Source organism: Artibeus jamaicensis, unplaced genomic scaffold (assembly GCF_021234435.1).
Source record: "Artibeus jamaicensis isolate MK-2021 breed Jamaican fruit bat unplaced genomic scaffold, CSHL_Jam_final scaffold_916, whole genome shotgun sequence".
Taxonomy (NCBI): domain Eukaryota; kingdom Metazoa; phylum Chordata; class Mammalia; order Chiroptera; family Phyllostomidae; genus Artibeus; species Artibeus jamaicensis.
Window position 1 is genome coordinate 43644804 of NW_026522059.1, and position 25806 is coordinate 43670609.

Consider the following 25806-nt stretch of genomic DNA (forward strand, 5'->3'; position numbering starts at 1 on the left):
GGTCAGGAGAGTTCCTGTTCCTTACGCAATGTGTGTGTTTCATTGTTTACACGATTTCAGGAGGCGGTCAGGAGCTGTGTGCACAGAGAGCCGCCTCTGCAGCGGCGCTCCAGGGGCTGGAACGGTTAAACAAATGCTCTTCATTACCTTTCACTACTCCTGCCTTTGAAATATTTTTTTTAATGGAAAAAATGTCCCTAAATGATATTTGCCTTTCTTGGTTAAAACATTCTTTTCTTAAATGTTTTTAGGAACTACAAGTTTCTTGGAAGTTTTTCCATACTTGTTTCCACTGCGCTGCAAGGGCGAATTTAAAAGTAGGTACTGAGAGATAAAGATTCGGAGTAGGGAAATGACCTTTAGTTTGTTACCACGTCTCCCAGGCCTCTCTTTCCCCCTGCCTTAGGCAATCCAGTTTTCTCCTCCCCGTCCCGCTTTCTCTGTGTTTGGTATTTCCCGGAGTTAGGATGAACTTGAGTGAGAGCAGAAAGACCCTGGCCTAGGCTCCGCGCACCGCAGCCCTGGGCACAGACCCTCGGTGACCCACCAGGTTTGGGACCGCAGGCTCAGGGCCCGAGAAGGGGCAGCGAAAGCCGAGTCGCGAGGCGACCCAGCGGCTTCCGCGGGTTCTGCGCGGTGGTCCCGGGGCTCTCTCCTGCGCTCCTTCCCCGGGTCATCCGGCCACTGAGCCAAGGGGGCGGATCCTCCTGTGCCGGCCACGCCCTGGCCGGGTTTATAATTCGCCCTCCAGTTCCCGGAGCTGCTGCTTCTCCCGCGCTCCGCCAGGACTTGGGACGCGCCCCCAGCGCCGGGCGCCCCAGCACTCGGGACCGCACGCCCTCCCGCTCGCGCTCACAGTCACACTCACACACGCAGCCACACCTGCATTGCCTTTCACCGCGCGCGCGCTCACACTCCCTCGTGCACTCACAGGTGCACTTTCACCCTCTCACACTCACACCCCACAACCCCGCTCTGGTCCGCTTACCCTGCGGGGGCGCAGGCACCGTCCGCGACAGCGCTGAGAGCACACACGGCTTCTCCATGGCCGATCTGAGCTTCATCGAAGATTCCGTCGCCTTCCCGGAGAAAGAGGAGGATGAGGAGGAAGAGGAAGAGGGTGTGGAGTGGGGCTACGAAGAAGGTAACCCGCCGCACATCAAGGTGGCTAGGGTCCCGGCCGGCGCGTGGGAGGCTGCGTCACGTGTGTTTTGCCCAGCGCTGGGCTCTGCGTACTTCTACTCCCTGGCGCTCCGAGCACCTCCGCGTCCCCTCTCTCCCACGTGGGTTTCTGCCACTTTCCCATTCCCGTGGTCTGTCTCGGGGCAGAAGGCGCGGCAGGGAGAGCGGGCGGGCCTGCCACTTGCATTCGGGTTGGGGAGCCCGGCCTTCCTGCCCGGCAGCAGTTGGCACCTGCCTTCATCCGGAGGGCGAGCCTTAAAGCTGCAGCCGTGACAAGCCTGGCCTCCCGAGTAGCGAAGAGGAGAGCGTTACCCTTTACTCAACCAACACCTTCGGAAACAGTGAAACTACTCGTTTCTTGCTTGCTGTGAGGAACCTGGTGCGAGAAAGTTTTCTGCCTCTACGCTGTTCCTGAAGGACGCTAACACGGCCAATTCTTTGCAGACATGTCCTAAATTTCAGGCTGAATCAGTGGGCTTGGGGAGAAGGTGTTGACTTTTTAAAAAAGTTTAGAATTTATCCCTAAAAATGTAGGTCTGTTAAAATAGCCAGCTGCTCGTGCTGATTGATGTTGACTGCATCTACGAAAAAAATGTAGAATGTATCATTTTAATTATAAAAATATGGAAAGGGCATATATGTATGAATATGTAGGTAGGCATGTGGACATGTATATATGTACACTTCAAAATACTGCATTTGCATTTCTAATAAGGTGTTTATTCACTAGCATCAGATTTATGGTTTTGGGCTCTCACTAAGCATGTTGAGAGTTACAGGTATTTCCCAAGTACTACTACAGTCCCAGCTATTTCACATAGTTGAACTGATGAGCAGAGGAAATTTGTATGGTATTATTTTTTCCAATCACTTAAAGATGACCTAAATTCCTTAGTCATAAATTAGTACATTTCTGTGGACAAACACAAACAGAATGTTATGTGAGCTGAAGGTTTTGTATGTGGTATTTGATAGCATATCATTCCAAATATAAATCCAAAGATTCACACACATTGACCACATCTCATCTTACAGAGGTGGCAGTCATAACCCACTTAGTGTCAGGGATTATAAACTGTTTAAACTAGTTTCAACATGTTAAATTTCACTGTAACTTCTTTTTTAAACCAATGTAAACGTGCTTCATTTTGTCCTCAGGTGTTGAATGGGGCTTGGTGTTTCCCGAGGCTAATGGGGAGTACCAGTCTCCCATCAACCTGAATTCCAGGGAAGCCAGATATGACCCCTCACTGCTGGACGTCCGCCTCTCGCCCAACTATGTAGTCTGTCGGGACTGTGAAGTCACCAACGATGGACACACCATTCAGGTTATCCTGAAGTCAAAATCAGGTATTTTCAAAGATGCTTTGCATGCTCTCTGAAACTCGAAGTTATCTTTGGAGCTATTAAACTCTTATTTAGTTTGTATGACCTGAAAGGTAGCAACTAACATAGTTCCATGGTCAAATACCTTTATGTATTATAAAATGCATTGTTAGGAATGGTTTTCTGAAACATTTTTGAAAGAGTAAAAGGATGAAATAAGGAAATGTCAGTATGGTGTTACTCTAACAACGGTAGTTGGTCCACTGTATATTCCACAAGGTATATTCCATAACCTTGGGGAATTTGTGGAAAGGTGTATGCAGGTGTACAAATGTGAATTTTGGCCTAAATTGTTGATTAGCCTAATTCATTTAGACAATGACCATTCTTTGTTTTACTGCATTGTAAAACTAAAAATTAGGATTTATTGACATTATCTGGCATTCCGGAGAGACTTTTTCAAATTCATTTTTTCCACTATGTTAATGAGAACTAATTAATGATTTAAATCCTCTATTGGTCCTGGCAGTCCTCTATTGGTCCCCTAACTTAGGGAAAGAGTTTAACTAATAGCAATGAAAAATATCCTTTAAATTCAACAAAAGATAAATAGCAAACGAAACTTTTCCTTATTTATTTTGTAAACCTCCCTTCTCCCCATCTGAACCTATATGAGATGGATCTGAAATGTTTTATGGAAAAGGTGTTGAACAATTACTAAGGAAATTGGTTTTCAGCTAATGTAGTGGAAAGGGCAGCAAAGTTCTAAAAATTAGCATTAATATTATGCTACTCATGGTGAATAATGACTATTATTTCCCTCTTAGGAAAAGTATAAAATTCAATGTGTTTAAATAATAGGAAGTGTTTAATAGAGACCAACTGTGCTCAAATTAATTCTGGATCAGTAAATGTGATATTTTAAAACATAAAATCTGGTTAATTATCAGGCTGGGGAGATACTGATGACCAATTATGGATTTTTTATTCGTTGCGAGTGTCCCTGAGCCTTAATTTAGAATCTGTGAGGTAGTCATAGTTTCATGTAGTCTTCCCCGCTGATCTGAGGTCAGAGTATGGGCACCACCCGAAACAGACTGTAAGCTGTATCTGTACTCAGAGAGACAGCTGCAGATGTGAGTTTGAATTTAAATCAGACTATTTGTGGTGGAGGAGTTAATCTATGATGTGACATTATGTATTATTAAAAATATATGGTAAAATTACTGAATGCTGACTTCTGGCCTATAGAAACATTTTAAGATACTGTATGTGAGTTGACATGCTTCTGTACTTTTGGAAATAAAATATTTCCACATCTACCTGATGACAGGCATGATTGAGACTCAGTATTGGTCGCATAGAAATGGACAAGATGGTTCTCGAGGAGTCTTAGTTCCATAGAAGCACAATCCCCTAGAGTATTAATGTTGGTATGCTGATGGGAAGTGTTAGAAAGCTTTGCGGGAAGGTAGAAGAATGACTGAGTACAAATACTGTCAATTAAGACAACGTGCATCCGCCCTGCTCCAAGAGCAAATTTACTTGATTTAATTGAAATGAACATTTGCTTCTGGTAACTTCTCAGGCATTTTTGTTGGCTTTCTACTCACCCCCAAAAGAGACTGTGCAGCCCTGTCTTGGTCCTTTAGCCACAGGTATGTTTCTTCCTCACATACCTTTGTTTGCCAGTTGGTTCTCTTCCATCCTCTAGCCCTCACCACTGAAAAAGAGCTGTCTGTCTGTCTCTCTGTCTGTCTAGGCTTATTTTGGATACAAATGCTCCGGACCCCTCACTCCTCCATCTTCTCGGAGAGAACTTGTTTCTTCTGACGCCCCATCTCCTTTCTGCCACTGTAATAATTTCTTCTTCAGTGTTTCTCCAAACTGAAAATTTCCACGCCTGGACCAGTTTATTTATTGGTCCAGGCTAATATTTAGTTTTTAGGCTATCTAAGCTTCTCAAAGGAAGGGGAGACTATAGGCTTATAGTCTCTAAGCCCCAAACACCTTGACATTCATTTATTTAATTCAAGTTTTATCTTTATCAAAATAGAATACAAACATAATTTAAATAGTTGACTAGTACGGTATTTCTGGCTCCCTCTGGGCTATACCCCTCTCTTCCCACCTAAAACGTTCTGTCCTGGTGACAGTCGCTTCCAGCAGTTAGCCGTTTCTCCTGCTGCCACATTTCTTAATAACATGTGTACACTGTCCTGCTTTGATATTTAAGATGCCTATGAACTCCCTGCTCTGGAAGATGAAGCTAATTCTCTTCTTACCCTTCCACACTGTGATTTTGCTCCCCTTTGTTCCTATACTTAAATTATAATTTTTCTTTAAATCAACACTCGGTGTTTTTATTATGCTGATTATGTAACTACTATTTCTGGCTGAGATTATATCTATTTCCTTTACTGAATATTTTTTTCTAGATAATGTATTTTTGTTTCTTTAGATTTTAGATTTACCTTTCACGATTTCATCTTCAAACTCTCTGACTTATGGTGACGGATCTTCTTCCAGGACGTGGAAACATTAAATTATCCTTCCTTCCCTCTCATCCGTCCTTCCTCCTGCCCCTGGCTGTTTCCCTTCCATGTGTTCCTGCCCTGGTCTGGTCCGAGGGCTCTGCCGTGCAGCCATTCCCGCAGCTCCCCGGAACCCAAGCCCAGAAGTCCCTTTGCCTGTCTCCCGTGTGCAATCCTATGTTTTCTGGATGCTGTGACATTCTCTTGTGGGGTTGTTCGTCATTTTAGGGACTTTCTAGGTCTATCCCCTTCTACAATCCATCAACTCGTAACCTCCTCGGAAAGGGCGTGTGAGGGTAAAGTTGGGTTGCCGTGCGAGTTTGCCTCGGCAAAGCAGCCCAGGCTGGAAGAACCCACTCTGGCGTTCAATGGCACTGCTGCATTCATTACCTTCTGCCCTCCAGTGTGGCGGTGGAGGGATTTAGTGCCCTCTGGCTTGTCGGCCCTTCCGTGTGACCTCTTTCTCTCCCTAGGAGCTTTTATAACCTCTTCTTTATTGCTATTGCTTTGATATTTTACAGCCGTATGCTTTGGTGTGGTTCTTTTTCACTGTCTGTGTTGGGTACCAGGTGGGCCATTTCAGTCAGGATTTCTTAGAAATGTCTCAAAAACTTTCTTATGTTATTTCATTGAGAATTTTTCTGTTTTTCCTTTGTATCTTCTCGTAAGAACTCTTATTTTTTTTCTACTTTCTTTAGATAACCTCAACTAACATCTTTTAGATTTTCTACTGAATTTTTAACTAATGCTAGCTGTTTTTAATTTCTAAAAAATTGTGCTTATTCTAGAAATTGTTTCATTTTCTAACATCCGGCATCCAGAATTTATTTCATGAATATGGAATGTCTCCATTCTTTCCTGTATGGCTTTTTTCTTTTCCCTTCATGAGTCTGTTTATTCTGGGGTCCTTCTGTTTGTTTTGCTCTCTTTTATTATTGGAGGTTTTCCTCAAATGTCCAGTGATCTTTGGCTCCTTGTTCCTATTCAGGAATGGGTCTAAAAACTGGATTGGAAGCCCTGTGCACCCGGGCAGGAACACGGTCTGGATGTCACAGTCAGGTGGTTAGGTAAGGGCTGGCCCTGTTGTCGGAAGAGGCTTTGTAGGTTTGATCAGGGGAGGGCTTGTGTGGCTGGTGGCTGGCTGTCAGCCGCTGGTTTCTGACCTCGGGCAAGAGAGTGGAACCAGAGTGGTACATTGGTTACGGTTGGTGAACCTGCTCTGACACATTCTCATCGGCTCCAGTCCATAGTTTACCTTAGGGTTCACCTCCGTACTGCACAGGCTGCCGGTTTGAACAGATGTTGTGTAACGCTGTGTTTCCATCGCTATGGTGTGATGCAGACCATTCTCACTGCCCTAAAATTCTCTGTGCTCTGCCTATTCCTCCCTCCCTCTCCCCACCCCCTGGCAAGCACAGATCTTATTACCATCTCCATACTTACCTTTTCCAGACTGTCATATAGTTGGAATGATACATTATGTAGCCTTTTCAGTTTGGCTTCTTTTACTTAATAATATACATTTATTGGATGTTGTCTTTTTAAATAAAAAGCTCATAGAATAAGCACAATTTTCTTTTGTACACACCAATCCACGGAAACGTCTGACCTCACGGAGGCTGTCAGTGGCCTGGGCTACTTTGTTTGTTCTTTCTTTTTGCTGTTGTTGCTGCTTTGTTTATATTAAACAATGAAAAGGAATTGCCAAAAGGAGTTACAAAAATTGTAGCATAATTTAAGTGCAGGCATTTATTAAGATAAAGCTTTTTACGTAATCCTAATGACATAGTGCCTATATATAAACTCATCTGGATACGCTAACTTAAGTTAAACTGAGGCACGCCCTGAGCATGACCTCCACTCCTAACCCCTGCCACAGATCCCAAACCAAGCCATTGATGATTTCTTATCTCACAACCACCCGGACACTTTAAAATTCTTAAAACACTTCATGACTTCTGCGGCATTTGCAATGGGATTTTTGGAGACTTTTTCTTGGGTTGGTCTCTGTGAGACATCACCTCCCAGTGTTTCTTCTTATTTTTGACTGTCTGTTCTCTGCTGGTCCTTCATTCTGCACTTCTTTACATAACGGGTGTCTCTAGGTCTCCTCCTCCGCTCTCTTCTCTTGTACCGCATGCGTTCCATAGGCAGTGGATTCATACAGACTGCATGCTGCTTGGTTCAGGGTTCTGTTTTCCAATGAGCTGAGCACATGAGTTGAGCACATGAGTTGAGCACATGAGTTGAGGACAGTGCTGAAGTCGTGAGGAGGTTCCGGAGTGGAACCCCCTGGCGGGCAGCCTGCCCAGCTTGAACAGCATTCCTCACTGAGCAAGCCCATTTTGCTCTTTGAGTAATTTCATAGACCAAAAAGCTCCATGGTTGCCCTCATTGTTCCCATTTGGGGATTCTGGACCTATGCAGGGCAAGCCTAATTATATTTTCACATAGCATCCTTTAAAATATTGACTACCATCATCCCATTATGAAATTGCCTTTTTTTCCCTTTTAGAAGTATGAATTTCTTACACTTTCCTCATAGATAGTCTTTCATTCATTAATACTTATTTATTGATCATTCACTATAGGAATTGCAAACGTATCTCTGAAAGCCAGGCAGGTCCCATAAATGAGAACAGCCAGGAGAGCAAAACTTGTAAATAGCTACTGACCTTCTGCTTTATGTGTGGTGTTGGGAGGTGGTAGGACTGGTTGGAACTATGGGAAACCAGCAAGCTGCAGGGAGCATGCCTGGTTTGCCAGGTGTTTGACGTGCCAGAAAAGCTGGAGACTTGGGCCTGTGAACCAAACGCAACTTAAGGAGCAGTTGGCAGTCTTTGTTTTACCTTATGCAGGGTGCTCCATGCATTGGGTAAGGTAAATATAAATCACACCCCATGTCTGCCCTCAAGAAGCTTACAGGGGTAGGTGTGAAAAATAGGTGTCTGGGGAGAGATTATTTTTGCCTGAAATTGTTAGGGAAGGATTTGGGGAGGAAGTAGCATTTGCAGTGAGAGGGTGAATAGCATTGGGATCTGGGAGATTGGGATGTGTGGGAAGAGAGAGCAGTAGGCAAACAGACACGGATATGGGAAGGGCTAGAGATTGAGGGAAAAGATGCATCCTTAAATGATCTGGAAGGAAAGTTTTATTCATAATAAATGAGGTTAATAGAAAACGTAATGGAGATGGTATATTGGAGCACACTTGTGAGGGGTCTTGAACCAAGTCTACCAAGGATAAACATTTTTTATTTTCTGTAGGATACAGTCATATTCATGTTGCTTTAGGAAAATTAACCTGGTAGCAACAAGTAAGATGGGATCTGGGAGAAATTGGGAGTCAGTTTGCAGGTTATTGCATGAGATTCGGTTCACCAAGGCTGTGGCTACTGTGTTGGCAGTGGCAATGGGAAGGAAGGCATGGCCATGCAGGAGGGATTTTGGAGATGCCACCTACGAGCTGCAGTGATTGCTTAGGTGGACCAGGGGAGAGGAGGGATGGGCTGTGTGGAGCCCCAGTGGCTAGACCGTGTTTTGGATCCTGTCACCATTCTCTCCCTCTGCTCTGAGCATATTTCAAGGTGGCAGAGTGTCTCCAAACCTGGGGTTCAGCCAGGGTTCCCATTCCAGGCGGGCCCGGACAGACTGTGGTCCTGTTACCACCCCGACTGCGGAGAATTTTATCTCAGCCACTGCATATGTTACGTGTCTGTGGGGCAAGCGGATCCCTGTGCTGCAGGAATCTTAACAACTTAGTGTCCACAGACAGATGAAAATGGAACATACAGTGATATAAAAAGTAGCTTAAGTGTCAAAATATAATTATTATAGAGTCTCACCTCAGTGGTTTGATACTTAAGTTGTGAGAGAGTGTGAGACTGTCCAAGCTTGGGCAGTAAGAATGTCATTCCATCTGATGACAAGCAGTGTGTTAAGGGTAACAACATTTTAAAGGGTTACCAGCGTGGGAGAAATTGCTAATCAAGGTAGGTCACTTGTGCCCTTCCCTGTAACTTATTATAGAAAACTTAATTAGCAAATTGTACTTCTGGGTCTTCTATAATTCTCAGAGTTAATTTTAGGCTAGATTATTACTTTAGTATTCATCATGCTTCTTAAAAAATGACAACTTTTGATAGTGCTTCTTAGCAACTTTGCTGACTTAAAGATGAAGTTTTCAAAAATATCTTAAAATTATTTCCACTTAAGAAGAGACTGTATACTGTTTATTTATATAAAATGTCAAGGTTCAAGTTCTTTATGATTTTATTTATTATTAGCTCACTTTGGGGAATTTGAATTACCTGAACAGTTGCCTTAATCTGCTTCATTTTGCATGTGCAGACCCAGCATAACAGCCTCCTCTCTGTATTGTCGATGTTATATCTTCCTTTAAGAGCTGATGACATTTATTCTTTAACATGATACAGAGCTGCCCTGGCTGGTGCGGCTCAGTTGGTTGGAGTCGTCTCATACACCAAAAGGTTGTGGGTTCCATTACCTATCAGGGCACAGGCCTGGGTTGTGGAGTCGATCCCTGGTGGGGAGGTGTATGAGAAGGCAACTGTGATCTTTCTTTCTTTCTCTTCCTTTTTCTTTCTTTCTTTCTTTCTTTCTTTCTTTCTTTCTTTCTTTCTTTCTTTCTTTCTTTCTTTCTTTCTTTCTTCCTTTCTTTCTTTCTTTCTTCCTTTCTTCCTTCCTTCCTTCCTTCCTTCCTTCCTTCCTTCCTTCCTTCCTTCCTTTCCTTCCTTTCCTTCCTTTCCTTCCTTTCCTTCCTTCCTTCCTTCCTTCCTTCCTTTCTCTTTCTCTCTCTCTTTCTTTCTGCCTTCCTCTGTCCCTCCTTCCTTCTCTCCCTACCTTCCTCCCTTTCTTCTTTTCCATCTAAGAGTAATAATAGAATATCCTTAGATGAGGATTTAAAAAAACTTTAAAAAAGAAACAAAATTATAGGTTAGTTAAAAGCTAACCTACAAAGCTAAAGATAATAAAAATATTAATTTTTCCTTTCAAGACTTCAGATATTAAAAAACTAATTAGTACTATTTTTTGGAATGTTTTATGAATACATTTGGGATTCCTTAAGAGTTAAACTGAGGTTATGAAATCTGTAGACCTTCCAAGAATGAACTTGGGCCTTTGGATCCGTTGGGGACCATAGGATCCACTGGTGTTGGTGTCCCTCCCTGTTGGGGACGCGTCTCTATCTCCTCACCAAGTTCGCTTGGCCTATGACAGCAGCTTGCTGATTGCTTAGGCTTGCTCTTGGCTGGTCCACCATCCATGTGGATGTGGAGTAATATTTTTGCATTTTAAAACATTAGTCTCCTGCTTAAAAGCCATCGATGATTCCCTGAACGCCGAACTCCAGCTCCTGATGTGGGCTGCAGGTCCCACGTGGGCTGACATGGGCTGATGCTCACACATCTGGAGGCCTGGCTTGGGCCCCGGTAACCTCTACCTTTATTCTCTTGGAACACATTCAAGCTACCTCATAGCTCTGAGCCTTTCCCAGCCTCTTCTCCCTGCTGGAGTGTATGTTCTCACTTCTGATAGCTTCCTTGTCAAGGCTCTGCTTAGCTCTCACCTCCTGTGGAAAGTTCCCTGACATTCGGATCCCCTTGGTTTTGGCTTGGCCTGTGCTGGATGCTCTCTTAGTGCCTTGTGCACTTTGCCTCACTGTCCTAATGCAATGCCTTGCCAACACTACGACTACATGCTACTTTTCGTCAACTTGGTACCTGGCACAGGGCATGGAGTTCATCTTAAAATGTGTGTGTTGGACTCAAATGAAATGAAGGAACTAAGCTTTGATCAACATCAGCCTTTAAAGTATCTGGCAATTTATTTTCAGCAAAGGATATAGAAGCTTAAGTAGATTTAGGGGTGTGTGTGTTTGTGTGTGTCTGTGTGTTCTGTTAAGAAAGTACACGATATGCCACACGATATGGAAATAGACATTTATTGAAGAAGATACAAAATATAAGAAACATTGTACATAGAACAATGATGCCTCAGTCCCCTCAAAAGTAGGTGCCTTGGGACCTCCCACAGTTCTCCCAGCATCTGCTCCACTCTTCAAAGCATTGCAAAATCCTTGGTTGGAATCGCCATCAGCTGCCCCATTGTATTTTCCTGAATCTCATCGATGGTATGAAATCTCTTCCCTTTCAAAGGTGATTTTAGTTTTGGGAAAAGCCCGAAGTTGTACGGTGTCAAATGTGGGTTATAGGGAGGAGTCACTTGGGTGATTTGATGTGTTGCCAAAACTGCACTAGATGTGACAGATGTGATGAAGCTGTGAATCACCAGTTGCCCATAGCTGTGGCTGTTTTTGTCACACTGCATCTCTCAATCCGGGAAGAATATTGAGGTAGTACTCCCTGTTAACTTTTTGGCCTGGAGGGGTGTATTCATGACGGACAACACCTTATCAATCAAAAAACACAGTTAACATGGGCTTGATCTTGCAACTTTGAAGCGCCTTCTTCGGGCGTGGACAGCCAGGTGATTTCCTTTGGGACAGCTGGGCCTTCATTTCAGATCATAGCCAGAGACCCAGGATTCATCTGTGGTTATGACCTGAGGAGATCTGGTTCTTTGGTAGTGGTTTGAATCAAGTTATTAACAACTGCAGTACGCCATTGCTTCTGCTCTGGTAGTAGACACTATGGAACAGATTTTGCCATGACTTGTTTCATGCCAAGATCCTGCATCAAATCGGACACAGCAGTGTTTGGAATTCCTAGATCAGCTTTTAGTTCTCACACTGTCAGTGGCTGGTCTTTATTCATTGCAGCCCATATACGTTCAACATTCTCAGGTGTTCAGCTTGCTGCATACCTTCTAGAACATGGGTCACTTTCAACAGATTCTTGACGATCTTTGAAGCATTTGTGCTACACTTTTATGTGCACTGCACTCATTGCATCATCCCTGAAAGCCTTCTGAATCATTCAAATAGTTTCCATGGGGGAATGTTCAGGCTTAACGCAGAATTTCATGCAGATTGGATGCTCTACTCACTCAGTCATTTTGAATGCAACAACCACACAGTACACATGCTCACTCAATGGCATCTACTGCCCCCACTGACTAGTCACAGTGAAGTTGTCATTGTTCACACATGTGTGTTCCAGTCCATTTGACGTTGCACAAACTGTTCTCATTATATTAATAGCAGCTGGACTTTTCTGGACAGAACCATATTTTGTTCTTCAAGTTTTGGATAAGGACCTCTTTTTATGTCTCATAGGCCTGATGGGCACGACTCTTACAGAGTATTAATGAAAATAGATGCAGCAGCAATGACAGTTTATTTTATATTTTTCACAAGTTTATTATTCTAAGGAAAATGCAGCATGTTGTCAGTGTGGGTGTTATATTGTTTCATTGTAAAAAAATTTATTGAGCTTAATGGCATCACAAGTAATAAACCTGCCATATAGTGACGAAGTATCACTCAACCAAATTTGATAATCATAAATTTGGGAAGAGTATATGCCTTTTGGTATGACTGGTTTCCTAATTTTAAAAAAGCTATAAAAAGGCAGAAAAATGCCTTCAGAGGATGTTGCCAAATGGGTAAAACAGAGCTACTATTTATTTTTAGTCTATAAATACCATCACTCCTAGGAGATGAACAGGTAATATTTACCGGGCACCTTGTAAAATTTCAATTTCAGTAGTTGTCATTTTTTATGGCTTTGTACAGCCACAGGACTTTAGTGGGGGTTAACTTTGGATTTTTCATCTGCGGCAAAAGTGAAAGGTCCCCGGCACCTGATTCCTGGCTGAAAGCTGCCCCTTTGTCCCTTTTCCCGGGGGACCAGGCCAGGCAAAATATTTCTTTTCTTTGTGTGCATTGTCAACTCAATAAAATGGAAGATCCACAAGACCGTGGAATTTTGTCTGTGTTGTCAAAATCGGTGTATCTTAAAACACTTAACACACAGCACCTGGTACAATGCAGGTGAGCAAGGGTCTCCGGTGGGCCTGGAATCCATCAAGACATAGATTGTGGAGTTCAAATTTCCTGGGCATTTAAAAATATAAGCTCTATCCCCAAGTTTTAAATGAAGCATTTCATTCTTGTTAAAGAAATATTGGGCATTGTTCAGGTGGGGGGTTCTAGTTTTGAAGAATGGATCTTTTTTTGGCCTCCTGAAATCACTGTGAAGATCAGTCATAGCATTTATTTTTATAAGAAAGTACCAGTAGACTGCCCGGTAGCAGTTTTAGAAACATCGTGTGTGTGTGTGCGTGTGTGTGTGTGTGTGCTCGCGCGCGCGACCTGTGCTGGGTATATGCAATAAGAGGTTTTTGGGAAAAATTTTTAAAATTCTCTTTCCCCTTTGACATGAACTTTATGTCACAATACTCCTTTTTCTTTTTTCCTTAGCATTGGGGAGCTAAGCCTCCTTGGAGATAATTTTTCATCTTCTTTTAAAAGCAGAGTGTTACAAACTACACGCCTCTGAAGCCTCGGGTCAGGGCGGGCTTGCACACAGCGAGGGGGTGTGCTGTCTAGTTCTGATGATGAGGCTGGGGTACAGCGAGAGTCTTCCGAGCTTTCCCCTCTTTTTGGTGTGGGAAGTGGGTACGCTGTGGGTAGACTCCAGGCCTCCTTTTCGGTTTTCCTTAAGACCAAGTTTGGATAGCCATGGTAAAGAAAGAGTGAGTTCTGAAATTATTCAGAAACTGGCACCCTGGTTGAAATAGAAACATTTCATACCTTCCTCCATCCACAGCTTGGGTGGTACCGAAGGTGTTCAGTGAGCCTGCAGTGCACTTCTGGGTGTCTGCCACCCTTTGTGATCCATGTCTTCACATTTTTTATTGTCCTGGGAAACAGGACTGCAGTTTAGAAATCTGGATGGACTTCAAGAACTCATTGTTTCTCAGCTCATGCTTGTAGATACTGCAATGTGGTTTTCCCCATCCCTGTCTCGCCCTGAGATACGGGTCAGAAGATTCAAGTTCCTTGCTAGCTGGGTGGCCGGGCAGGTTACACCTAACTGTTCTCAGCCGTGTTTTTCTCACCTGTCCATGCGGGTGACAGTGCCAACCTCTCTGATTTGTCGTGAGACCCAAGTGAGACCAGATATGAGGAAGAACATCAAAATTGTGGAAGATAGTATCCCAAAGGCCATGCATTTCACCCCCTGCCCCCTTGATGTGAGGTTTGTGCACTTGAAAAATTAAAATTGCTATTCGTACTGTAGCTCTTTTTCCTTTTTGAGCCGGTAGAAAGCTGGGAAGCAAATTTGTCAGGCACTTTTAGCAAGGACTTCATGAAATTCATTTGTGCAATAGCCTCATTTCTCCATCTGTTTTCTGCCTCTGTATTTAACCTTTGCTCTTTTTTTCTGATTTGTGCTTTCTGGCACTTTAAAATGTACCTTGATATAAGCAGCTTTAAATTCTTTGTGGAACAAGTTATGGGATGAAGAATCAACCAAACAAGTAAATGTTATTGCACCAATTTGCTTTCTTCTCCTGTAAGCTTTAGAGTGAGGGTGGATAACCAGCTGTTCCTTGGGAAAGCGGTTCGGATGCAACTGCTTTCTCCACAAGGGCAACCCAAGTGTCGGTGCCAATCTGTTCGAGAGAGACCACTTCTGGTCGAATGGGATGGATTTTGTCAGGTCCTTGACTGAAAAATAACCTGTAGTTCTTAGGTGATACCATTTAAATATTTTATTTATTTGTTTTAGAGAGCAGAAGGGAGGGAGAAACATCAATATGTGGTTGCCTCTCAAGAGGCCCCCTACTGGGGACATGGCCCACAGCCCAGGTACGTGCCCTGACTAGGAATAGAACCGACGACCCTTTGGTTCGCATGTTGCTCAGTCCACTGAGCCACACCAGCCAGGGTGAGCTGGTACCATTTAGAATGAGGAGTTTTTATAAGAAAAATGCAAATAAACTTTATTTGTATTGAAATCAGCCATTTCTGATGAACTTTATTTCAGGTTTTTCCTTTTGATAATCAGGGAGCGTTGAGCTGAAGAAAGTATTTTATTGCTTCAAGACTGGTTCCTCTACAAATTTATTTTTTACTATCTTTTAGAGTGCCCATATTTGAGACAAAGTTCTGGGCCATATCCAGAAATGAGAAATACAGACATGGCCTTATAAAACTAATGTTCATATTTCAAGTATTGTTAATATTTTATCATAATTTTATTTTTTTGCATTGTATGTGACATTGAAAAGTCAGGCTGGCTTAATAATCATTCTCTTCAGAGGTAATTTTATTCGCTTACACCTACTCTCTAAATTGAAAGCCTACTGCTACAAATGGATGCTCTGTGAGCAAGGTCTGGTTTATTGGCACAGCTAGAGCAAATTACTGGTCAGTCTGAGACTCAAACCGTAGTTTTGTTTCCCGATCAGTGCTAAGTTTATATCTCAGGGAGTATAGTTCATGCATATTTTTTGGTCTAGCTAACAAAGTTGAAGTGAAATGATATACATATAATACCAAGTATTTCAGAGTTTTTGAACTTCTATTGTATCTGATTGGCCATTATAAGAATTTCAGCCAACCTACAAAGCATGAATTTGTCTCACAGTTGTGAGGTAGTTCTTATATAAATTTAATCTGTAGAGCTCATGAGAGTTTTTTTGGCAAAACATGTCCCCAGTGGTTATATTGCTGTGCTGATGAATACGTTGGAGATGTAATTAAATAGAATTTATTTTATTTTTTTCAGTTCTGTCGGGAGGTCCGTTGCCTCAAGGTCATGAATTTGAACTGTATGAAGTTAGATTTCACTGGGGAAGAGAAAACCAGCGTGGTTCTGAGCACACTGTTAATTTCAAAGCTTTTCCCATGGAGGTAAGAGTAACAAACCATCTTGGAAAATTCTTATTTTTCATGGGAAGTATTCAGTGATTATTGAAAATGGTTTAGTTTAAAAGTAGATGCATAGCTTTTGAATTTTACCAGTTTATATTAAAATTAAAAAGTATGTAATGAAATGTAAGCTTGGAGCAGCAAATGAAGGTTCCCAGGGACTTTAGTGGGGGAGGTTCCCCACTTCAGTGGGCTTGAAGAATGCACATGGGCTACTGGCCGTAAAAGTTAAGTAAAGCCATTAAGTTTCATCATATTATTACCCTTGTAAAAATTCTGCTGCCTCTGCAAATTCAGTAGGTCACTTTTGTAGATGCTCTGAATCAATGATAAGCTGAAAACAAATAACTTTTGGAGAAACCTCAACACTAATTACAAGCCTAGTTTAGCTCTAGTTGAAGTGTCATTTCATTCTTGGGACTCGGTTCCTCCTGTCAGCACAATTGCCTTCTCCTTGTCCCCTGCTGCCAGTGGACTTGCTAGATTACTGCTGTGGCACTGATCTCGTGGATTCCAACCATTTGTGTCTAAAGTGTCTTTCTCACTGACTGTGGCTTCTGTTAAGGACTGAATGTTTGTGTGCCCCCACCTCCCGATTTGTGTATTGAAACTCTTCCCCACTCCAATGTTTTGGTAGTAGGAGATGGGAGAGGTGATACTGAGGTCATGGGGGTGGAGCCTTTGAATAGAATTAGTGTTCTTCTAAGAGTCCAGAGAGCTTGCTTCTCTACTCTCTGCCTTGTGAGGACAGGAGGAGAAGAGAGCCGTCTATAAACCGGGAAGTGGACCCTCACCAGACACCAGATGTGCTGGCACCTGATCTTGGACTTCCCAGCCTACAGAAGGGAGAATTAAATGCTTGTTGTTTAAACCTCCGGACTGGTAATTTGTCACACGGCCTTAGCTGACATAGCTCTCGAAGAAAAAGTCTTCCCTTCTTCTCCTTTTGATTTGCATCCTTTAGTGCAGTGCTAGAGACATCAGAGAGAAACCATGGTGGTCAAATTGAGGAGATGTCTCTGTTGGTCTCGGCCTCATATATATTTCTTTTAGAAGGATGCACAGTTCTGTCCAGGATGTAGCCCGTCAGTGGCAGGTAGCATTATATATGGGTGGATGCTGAATGCCGGTCTTCCTTCTCTGTTGTCCCCAGCTGCACATGTACCTAGTTTTATATGGCACTGCTCGTGGTCAGATACACATGTTCAGTTCTGCCTCAGTGGCTGGAAATCACTACTGTGTAATTTGTATAAATGTACCTCAAAAATGAAGTATAGTAAGTATTTCTCAATATTAGTTATAATTAAAAACTCCCTTTGGAAGCTCAGAAGATCCCTTTCATTAAAAAAAACTTGCCCTGACTGGTGTGGCTCACTTGGTTGGGTGTTGCCTCACAAAGCAAAAGGTTGCTGGTTCGATTCTCATTCAGGGCATGTGCCTGGGTTGTGGGTTTGGTCCCTGGACCAGGTACATAAGAGAGGCAGCTGGTCTATATTTCTCTTCCTCTCTTTTTCCCTCCCTTCCCCTCTTTCTAAAAATAAATAAGTAAAAAATTTAAAAAACCTCAAGTCTTAAGGCTAAAATATTTAATGTTTTGAGGATAGAAGGGGGAAAACAATAGCAGTATGTTGAAGAGAATATATGATATGTAATATGTGTGTATATATGTATATGTGTGTATATACATATATACACACTCTTGCGATGATGAGGACAATAACAGCTTATTGAAGGTTTTGATGGGGAAGGTTGGATCTTCAATGTCACCTTTGTAGGGGCTTTTTTCTCAAAGCTTACAAACATCCTCTCAATTCAAATACCCCAGGACAATTCTGCCCTGTCTCTGCGTCACCTCTGGCTACCGCTCTGTCCTCACTCAACCTGAGAAGGAGAAGCTCACACCAGAATGGCTCAGAGAAGAAGGAGGACACACAACGATCCAGAACAATTAAACCTCCTGGGCAGTGGAGAGCAAAGTGAGGGCTGCCAGGGCCGAGGCTCTGCTCTATTCTTTGAATTTGAAAGGCTGCTTAATCATTTTGTCTCCACCAGTCCTCAAAGATACACTCAAATAATAAAAAGTTTCGGGAGAGACAGGAACGACTGGGTAGGCAACAGCTTCTGGACGGGAATTCAGTGGCTTTGCTTGTGACACACAGTGTTTAGCCTTGGAAAAGTTGAATTAGATTAGGTGGGTCAGTGGTGTGTGCTCTTTGCTCTGCGGCTGAATAGAATTTCTGGGCCAGACGTTCCGACTGGTCCTGCTCCTCAGTGGTGGTGTGCCCGCTCCGGCCCATTAATCACAGGTAATGGTTTGTTTGGAGTGAAAATTAAATTCTTGTAGTGAGGCTTTGTTTCTGCAGAAATATTTGTCTTCAGCATCATGGGATTACTCACTGTAATTTTTCCAAACTGTATTATGAATAATATTTATATGTTTCGTTACCCCAGATTATCCCTCAACCAATCTAAGAGAAGATACTTGTATCAGTCTCCGATGTTTGTTTAGTGACATACCCGACCGAGTGCATAAATGTTGTGGGTGCGGAGAACTGAAGGGGTGGCTCCGAGCCAACTGGGTTGTTTGTTTGTTTGTTTTGTTTGTTTGTTTTGTTTGTTTCAGTGGAGGCTATGGACCCTGCGCTGGGCTTTAAGAAGGACAGGGACACGTGGTGTGCTGACGAGGAGAGAGGAACTCTGCACAGACTAGACTAGGAGGGAGTGAGATGGCTGGTGTGGGGGTGGGTCAATAACTTGCCACTGGTGCCCTGGTCCTGAACTGCCATTGAGGGTCACCTTGAACACAAGGGTGTAGTCAACTGGACAGCTGTGTGTGGGGACCAGGTGCCCTTTTGGGTACATGTTTAAAAAACTTTAAGACACTTTCCCATATTTTATTTACATTTTAGGACTAACTTTAATTTCTAAATCGAGTATCAATACCTATTTCCTTTCTGTTGATTTTGCTTAAACTCAAATGGTTGGTTTATTAAACATTGTAAACAGATATTTATTATGTCTGTTACATGTGACACAAGGATGGCTTTTAACAGAAATTCATCGACTTCCTTCTTGGCTTTTAAAAATTATAAATACAGATTCTGAATGTGTTTCAATCCTACTAGAAGCCAGTACTCACTTTGTTTCAAAAAGTAACACAATTTGTCACTTTAAACAATTTAAACTGAAGCTCTTTTCTTAAGCAAGATGGATAAAGCATGCCATTTTTGTTCCTTCTTAAGATTTTTAGTTTTCAGAAACACAGATTTCTCACCATGCTTTCATCTTATAAAGCCTGAACTCTTTTATACAACTACTTCAGGTTTATGCTTAATGACAGTAACTTAACAAGAAAAAAAATTGTGTTGCATTTTTCTTTCTGTTACCTGAAACATAACTTTATTTAATGTGTGGATATTCTGCATTGTGAATTTAATCAAGACAGCCACGTGAGTTGTTGATTTAAGACAAGTTTGAGATCTATCAAGTTAATTTCTGTTTGTTCGTCCTGATGGCTGTGGAAGCTTCATGTTTCCTTTGATGTCATTAGACCTGTTTGCTTTTGAAATCCAATCATCAATGCCATGTGAGTATAAATGTAGCTCTTTTGCTAACACAGGTATGATCTGTGCATCTGCCATACCACTAGAATTATTCCATTCTTATTAATTTTTGTTACAAATCTAACCAACAAAAAAACTGCTAGGTACATAGATGCACATTAAACTTTCAGACTATATATTTTATTTTCATCATCTGTCTTTGGAGACAGCCATCTTCTTTGCCACTTCAAGGTAGCCTAACTTCGTGGTCTGTATAACTCTTGCTAAATATGATTAATTGTCATACACGAACAGCTACTTTCATACTTCAATGGGAGAATATTTCCCAAGCATTTAGATTTTATTCTGGATTAGTAAAATTCTAATTTTTATAATTTTTTAATTACAGTTGATATTAAATATTATTTTATATTAGTTTCAGGTATACAACATAGTGGTTGACATTTATATAATTTATGATAGTATCCACCTGACACCATACATAATATTACAATATAACTGACTATATTCTTTATGCTTTAGTTTGCATCCCCATGACTATTTTTTAACTACCAATCTGTACTTATGAATCCCTTCAACTTTTTTACACAGACCTGGGCTAGTAAAATGTAAAAAAAAAAATGGGGGTGGGATTAGGAGATCAACAGCATGACCAAGTTTTATTTTTCCAAATAAAAGCATTACTTGGGACTTCTGGTCAACATAGTGGCATAGGTACTCAGATACTTCCATAACCACATCAAAATTACAACTCAGCTACAGAACAATCATCATTTGGTGCTGCCTGAAATATAGCTGAAAAATATAAGAAGCCATAAAACAACTAGGGAGTTAAAGAAGAAGCCACATTGAGTGTGGGAGGAGGGGTGAGACACAGAACAGGCTGACCCCCACACACAAGGATAAAAATAGGGAGGGATATCTCAGCTACAGAGGTCCCCCCTGAAGGGTGAGGGGTCGCAGCCCTGCCCCATCCCTCCAGCCCAGGCTTGTAGTGCCAGGAAGAGAAGTCCCCATAACTTCTGGCTTTAAAAACCAGGTGGGATTGTGGGTGAGATGGGAGGCTTCTGGAATCCCAGGCAGTTCCTCTGAAAGGGCCCTTGCACAGACTTATTTGGACTCACTCCCCCTGAGCTCCAGCACTGGGGCAAGAGCTTGAAAAGCACGAGAGAAGTATGTGGAGGAACAGAAAGTTGTTAGATTTAGGTGAGTGCTAGAGGAGTAGCTTTCTCCTAGACAGAAGTACTGGTAGAGGCCCTTGTTCTTTTGATGAGACCTCCCCACACGGAGCCAGCTCCCTATCTGAGACTCCATCAAACTGGCTCACACCGTTTGCCCCAACCTGGCAACCTGCCGAGGCTCTTCCCCACCCATCTTTCAGGCCCAATGAAGCTGTTTTCAGTGGTGTTTTCATAAGAAGGACCTGTCTCAGAGATCATGTTAATATTTTCCTAAAATCTCTCAAATAAGTAGCATCTGCCCTCAGCATGCCTTGTTCCTCTTGCTAAGAGAACCCAGGCCCAACACTAGCAGCAGCTAGCCTTGGTTAGCAACTTGGCCTCTCCTGGGTACCTCCAAACCAAACACAAATAGCAGCCATCCACCAATTGCTTAGTAGCTCATGCTGAGTAGCCCTTGGCAGAACATAAGCAGTGGCTGACCTTGGCCTGCATCTCCTGGGTGGACCCTGAGCCAGTGCATCCAGTGGACAGCTTCAGACCACATTGAAGCATCACCACCCAACCACCTCTACGAGTGACACACTCAAGGGGTGGACTCAGTAGGCACCAGAACCCCACTGAAGTATGTCCTGCTCTACGGAGTAGCCCTCTGCACAGCTGATCACCCATGATGGTCAGAGGTTGGTGACTGGTGGTCACAGCCAGTCTTTGCAGCTGATTGGCTTGGGGGTGAATTCCACCCATTGATATGTCAACAGCAATCAAGGTTCAACTACAAGAGGAGGGTATATACAGCCTAGAAGGGAGAGTGCACTTTGAGAATTCCACTTAGGTGAATGGGGAAGCTGTGTTACTGGACCATACACAATACCTGCTACATTCGGCCACTCTACCCAGCTTAAGAGACATAGAAGCTCTTCCTAATACATAGAAACAAACACAGAGAGGCTGCCAAAATGAGAACAAAAATAGCATGTCCCATATGAAAGAAGAGAACAAAACTCCAGAAAAAGAACTAAATAAAATGGAGACAAGCAATCTAATAGATGCAGAGTTCAAAGCACTGTAAGGATGCTCAAGGAATTTTGTGAGGACCTCAACAGCATAAAAATGGAGCAGTCAGAAATGAAGGATACAGTAGTTTAAATGAAGAATAATTTACAGGGAATCAATAACAGAATAGATGAAGCCAGGAATCAAATTAGGAATATAGCAATTTGGAATATAAGGGAGCAAAAATTACCCAATCAGAACAGCAAAAAAAACCCCAAAAAACAAAAAAAAACACAAAATCCAGACTTCCAGCCAAGATGGAGGCATAGGTAAATACATTTTGCTTCCTTGCACAACCAAAAAAAAAAAAAAAAGAGAGAGAGAAAGAAATAAAAAAAAATTAAAAACAAAAAATAACCAGAACTGCCAGAAAATCGAATTGTATAGAAGTCTGACAACCAAGGAGTTAAAGAAGAAACATCCATCCAGACTGGTAGGAGGGGCAAAGATAGGCAGCCAGGGAAGAGAGGACTTGCAGCAAGGTGGCAGCTGGAGGACCTGGGTGGGTGAGCCACCAGGTGGTGGACCAGGCAAGGGAGTGGCTGGTGGAACAGGTAGTCCCACATTTGTGTGCAGATAAATGAGGAGGAACAACTGAGGAGCAAGACAGATGATGCAACCCAGGGTTGCATGGGGAAATAAAGCCTCAAAATCACTGACTGAAAAGCCTGTTGGAGTTGAGGCAGCAGGAGAAACCCCCAGCCTCACAAGAGAGTTTGTTGGAGAGACCCACAGGTCCTAGAATGTAAATAAACCCACCCACTGGGGGAATCATCACCAGAACAGCCAAATTTGCTTGCGGAGAGTGTGGGAAGTGACTGAAAGCCCAACAAGAGCTGAGCAAGTGTCATTGTTCCCTCTCAGATCCCTCCCCCACAAACAGCACCACCATGCGGCGACCTGGGTTGCCCCACCCTGGTGAATACCTAAGGCTCCACCCCTTACAATGTAACAGGCATGCCAAGACAAAAAAATATGGCCCAAATGAAAGAACAGATCAAAGCTCCAGGAAAAAATACAACTAAGCAATGAAGAGCCAGACAACCTATCAGATGTACCATTCAAAATTCAGGTAATCAGGATGCTCAAAGAAATGGTTGAGTATGGTTGCAAAGTAGAGGAAAGAATGAAGTCTATGAAAAGTGAAATAAAGGAAAATGTGTAGGGAATCAACAATGAAGGGAAGGAAACCGGTCTTCAAATCAATGGTTTGGAGCAGAAGGAAGAAATAAACAATCAACCAGAACAAAATGAAGAAATAAGAATTCAAAAAAATGAGGAGAGGCTTAGGAACCTCCGGGACAACTTTAGACATTCCAACATCAGTATCATAGGGGTGCCAGGAGAAGAGGATGAACTGGAAGTTGAAAACTTATTTGAACAAATAATGAAAGAAATCTTCCCTAATTTGGCAAAGGCAATAGATTCCAGGAAGTCCAGGAAGCTCAGAGTCCCCAAAATGTTGGACCCAAGAAGGCACGCACCAAGGCACATCATAATTACATTACCCAAGATTAAAGATAAGGAAAGAATACGAAAAGTAGGAAGAGAAAAGGAGACAGTTACCTATAAAGGAGTTCCCATAAGACCCTCAGCTGTTTCTCAAAAGAAACATTGCAGGCAAGAAAGGAGTGGAAAGAAGTATTTGAAGTCATGAAAGGCAAGGACCTACATCCAAGATTACTCTGTCCAGGAAGGTTATCATTTAGAATGAAGGGCAAATAAAGTGCTTCCCAGATAAGGTCAAGTTAAAGGAGTTCATCATCACCAAGCCCTTATTATATGAAATGTTAAAGGGACTTATCTAAGAAAAAGAAGATCAATAATACAAACAGTAAAATGATAATAAACTCACAACTATCAACAAGTGAACCTAAAAAAACAAAAACAAACTAAGCAAACAATAGAATAGGAACAGATGCACAGAAATGGAGATCACATGGAGGGTTATCAGTGGGAAGGGGGAGGGTGGAGAATGGAGGAAAATACACAGGGAATAAGAAGCATAAATGGTAGATACAAAATAGATGCAGTGGGGGGGCGTTAAGAACAGTATGGAGAAGCCAAAGAACTTATATGTATGACCCATGGATATAAACTAAGGTGTGGGATGATGGTGGGAAGGGTGGTACAGGGTAGAGGGGAATAAAGTGGAGGAAAAAATGGGACAACTGTAATAGCATAATCAATAAAATATATTAAAAAAAGAAAAAGAGTCTCCCTAAAGAAGGTAGTGTAAGGAGGCTTTTCAAGATAGGTTAGGGACAACTTCAAGCATGCCAACATTTGCATCATGGTGATGCCATTAATAGAAGAGAGAGAGCAAGAAATTGAAAACCTGCTTGAAAAAATAGTGATGGAAAACTTCCCTAACCTGGTGAAGGAAATAGACATACAAGTCCAGGAAGCACAGGCTCCCAAGCAAGATTAGCCCAAAGAGGCCCACACTAGACACATTATAATTAAAATGCCAAAGTTTAAAGACAAAGAATCTTAAAAGCAGCAAGAGAAAAGCAGTTGGTTACTTACAAAGGAACTTCCATAAGACTGTCAGCTGATCTCTCAACAGAAAGTTTGAAGGCTGGAGGGGACTGGCAAGAAATAGTTGAAGTGATAAAAAGCAAGGACCCACAGCTAAGTTTACTCTACCCAGCAAAGCTATCATTTAGTATTGAAGGACAGATAAAGAGCTCCCCAGACAAGAAAAAAAGAAAGGAGTTCATCACCACCAACCAGTATTATAAAAGGTCTTCTCTAAGAAGACTAAGAAGAAAAAGATAAAAAAATATGATCAATAAAATGTCAAATAATACATATCTATCAACAATTGAATCTAAAAAAGAAAGTAAATGAACAATTGGACCAAAACCAAGCTCATATATACAATGAACTTTCTGATGGTTACTGGAGGGGAAGAAGATTGGAGGGATGGGTGAGAAATGTGAAGAGATTAAGAAGTACAAATTGGTTGTTACAGAATAGTCATGGGGAGATAAAGTACAGCATAGGGAATGCAGTCAGTAATAGTTTAACAACTATGTATGTTGTCAGATGGGTGCAAAATTTATCATGATGATCACTTAGTAAGTTATGTAATGTCTAATCACCGGGGTGTATACCTGAAACTAATGTAAGAATGTATGTCAACTGTAATTGAAAAATAAAAATAGTTTTTAAATTGAAAAAAGTTGCTAATTCTCCCTTCTCCCCATCATTCTGTAGAGAGAGTATCTTTACTTTAATAGCTAAATGTGGGAAGGATACAGTCAGAATAATAAACATGGACCTACAAATTGAATAGCTTTAACTTATAAAAAACTCGCTACATTATTTCTGTTTGCCTCATTTCACGACAGATGAATTATAGTTTGGTCAGATTGGGCACTGATCCCTCCCACAAACCAGCAGGAGGTAATGGATGGTGGGTTTGACTTTTTTCCCCTTTGGACCTAATAAAAATTTATGATTTGAGAGTGAATTACCAAGAAGGAGGCACAGCATATTATAGGTCAAACGCTTATCTTAATTTATACTGTATTTAAAGAGCAGCTATTGCTTTGTATACTCTGAAAGGGCTGTGGTAATTGAGCCAGCCACATACCAGCTGTTTATAGAAAGCTGAGTGCATTGGGAAATAGAAAAAAAGTGAGTTTCATGCTGGAGAGCAGGATTCTTTAAATGTGAATAGTCCAGATCTTGGTTGGAAAATAGGCCAACCAAACATGAAGAATCCATCTCCTAATATTGTGTCAGTCCTGAATATTTCTTCTCCCTCCCCAGTTCTCCAGATAGCTTATATGTCTTCTGTTCTTTTCAGACAAATACAGTGTCTGCCGTTTAAGTGTTCTTTTAGTAAAAATGACCTGGCCTTTTGAGTTGCTGCCCCCCAAGTCATTTGTGTACTCACATTTATTTTACTGCTCTAAGAAGGGTTTGCTTTTTTAGTATTAAATGATGATCTTTTCAAGTTATTTCACTTCCATGGATATCGTAAGTGGAGCTTCATAGTTGTGGATCTCCTCCAAAATAGAGACTTCCATCGACTTTCCAAAGAAGTATAAGAAGGTGACTGTAGTGACACAGGACATGGGAGAATTACACATA

The 25806-nt window shown here is 42.0% G+C and overlaps 1 protein-coding gene across 2 annotated transcripts in view; it reads left to right on the forward strand.

Annotated features, from left to right (window-relative positions):
• The first annotated feature begins 779 nt into the window (after positions 1-779).
• CA8 (carbonic anhydrase 8) overlaps positions 780-25806 on the forward strand; it is a 101332-nt gene continuing 76305 nt past the window's right edge. The window contains exons 1-3 of one of the 2 annotated variants that reach the window (XM_037167503.2): positions 780-1144; positions 2341-2532; positions 15763-15887. In XM_037167503.2, the coding sequence (XP_037023398.1) occupies positions 1045-1144; positions 2341-2532; positions 15763-15887 (417 nt within the window). In that variant the 5' untranslated portion in view covers positions 780-1044. The remainder of the gene's footprint in view (positions 1145-2340; positions 2533-15762; positions 15888-25806) is intronic. The other variant, XM_037167512.2, reaches the window with a different exon arrangement.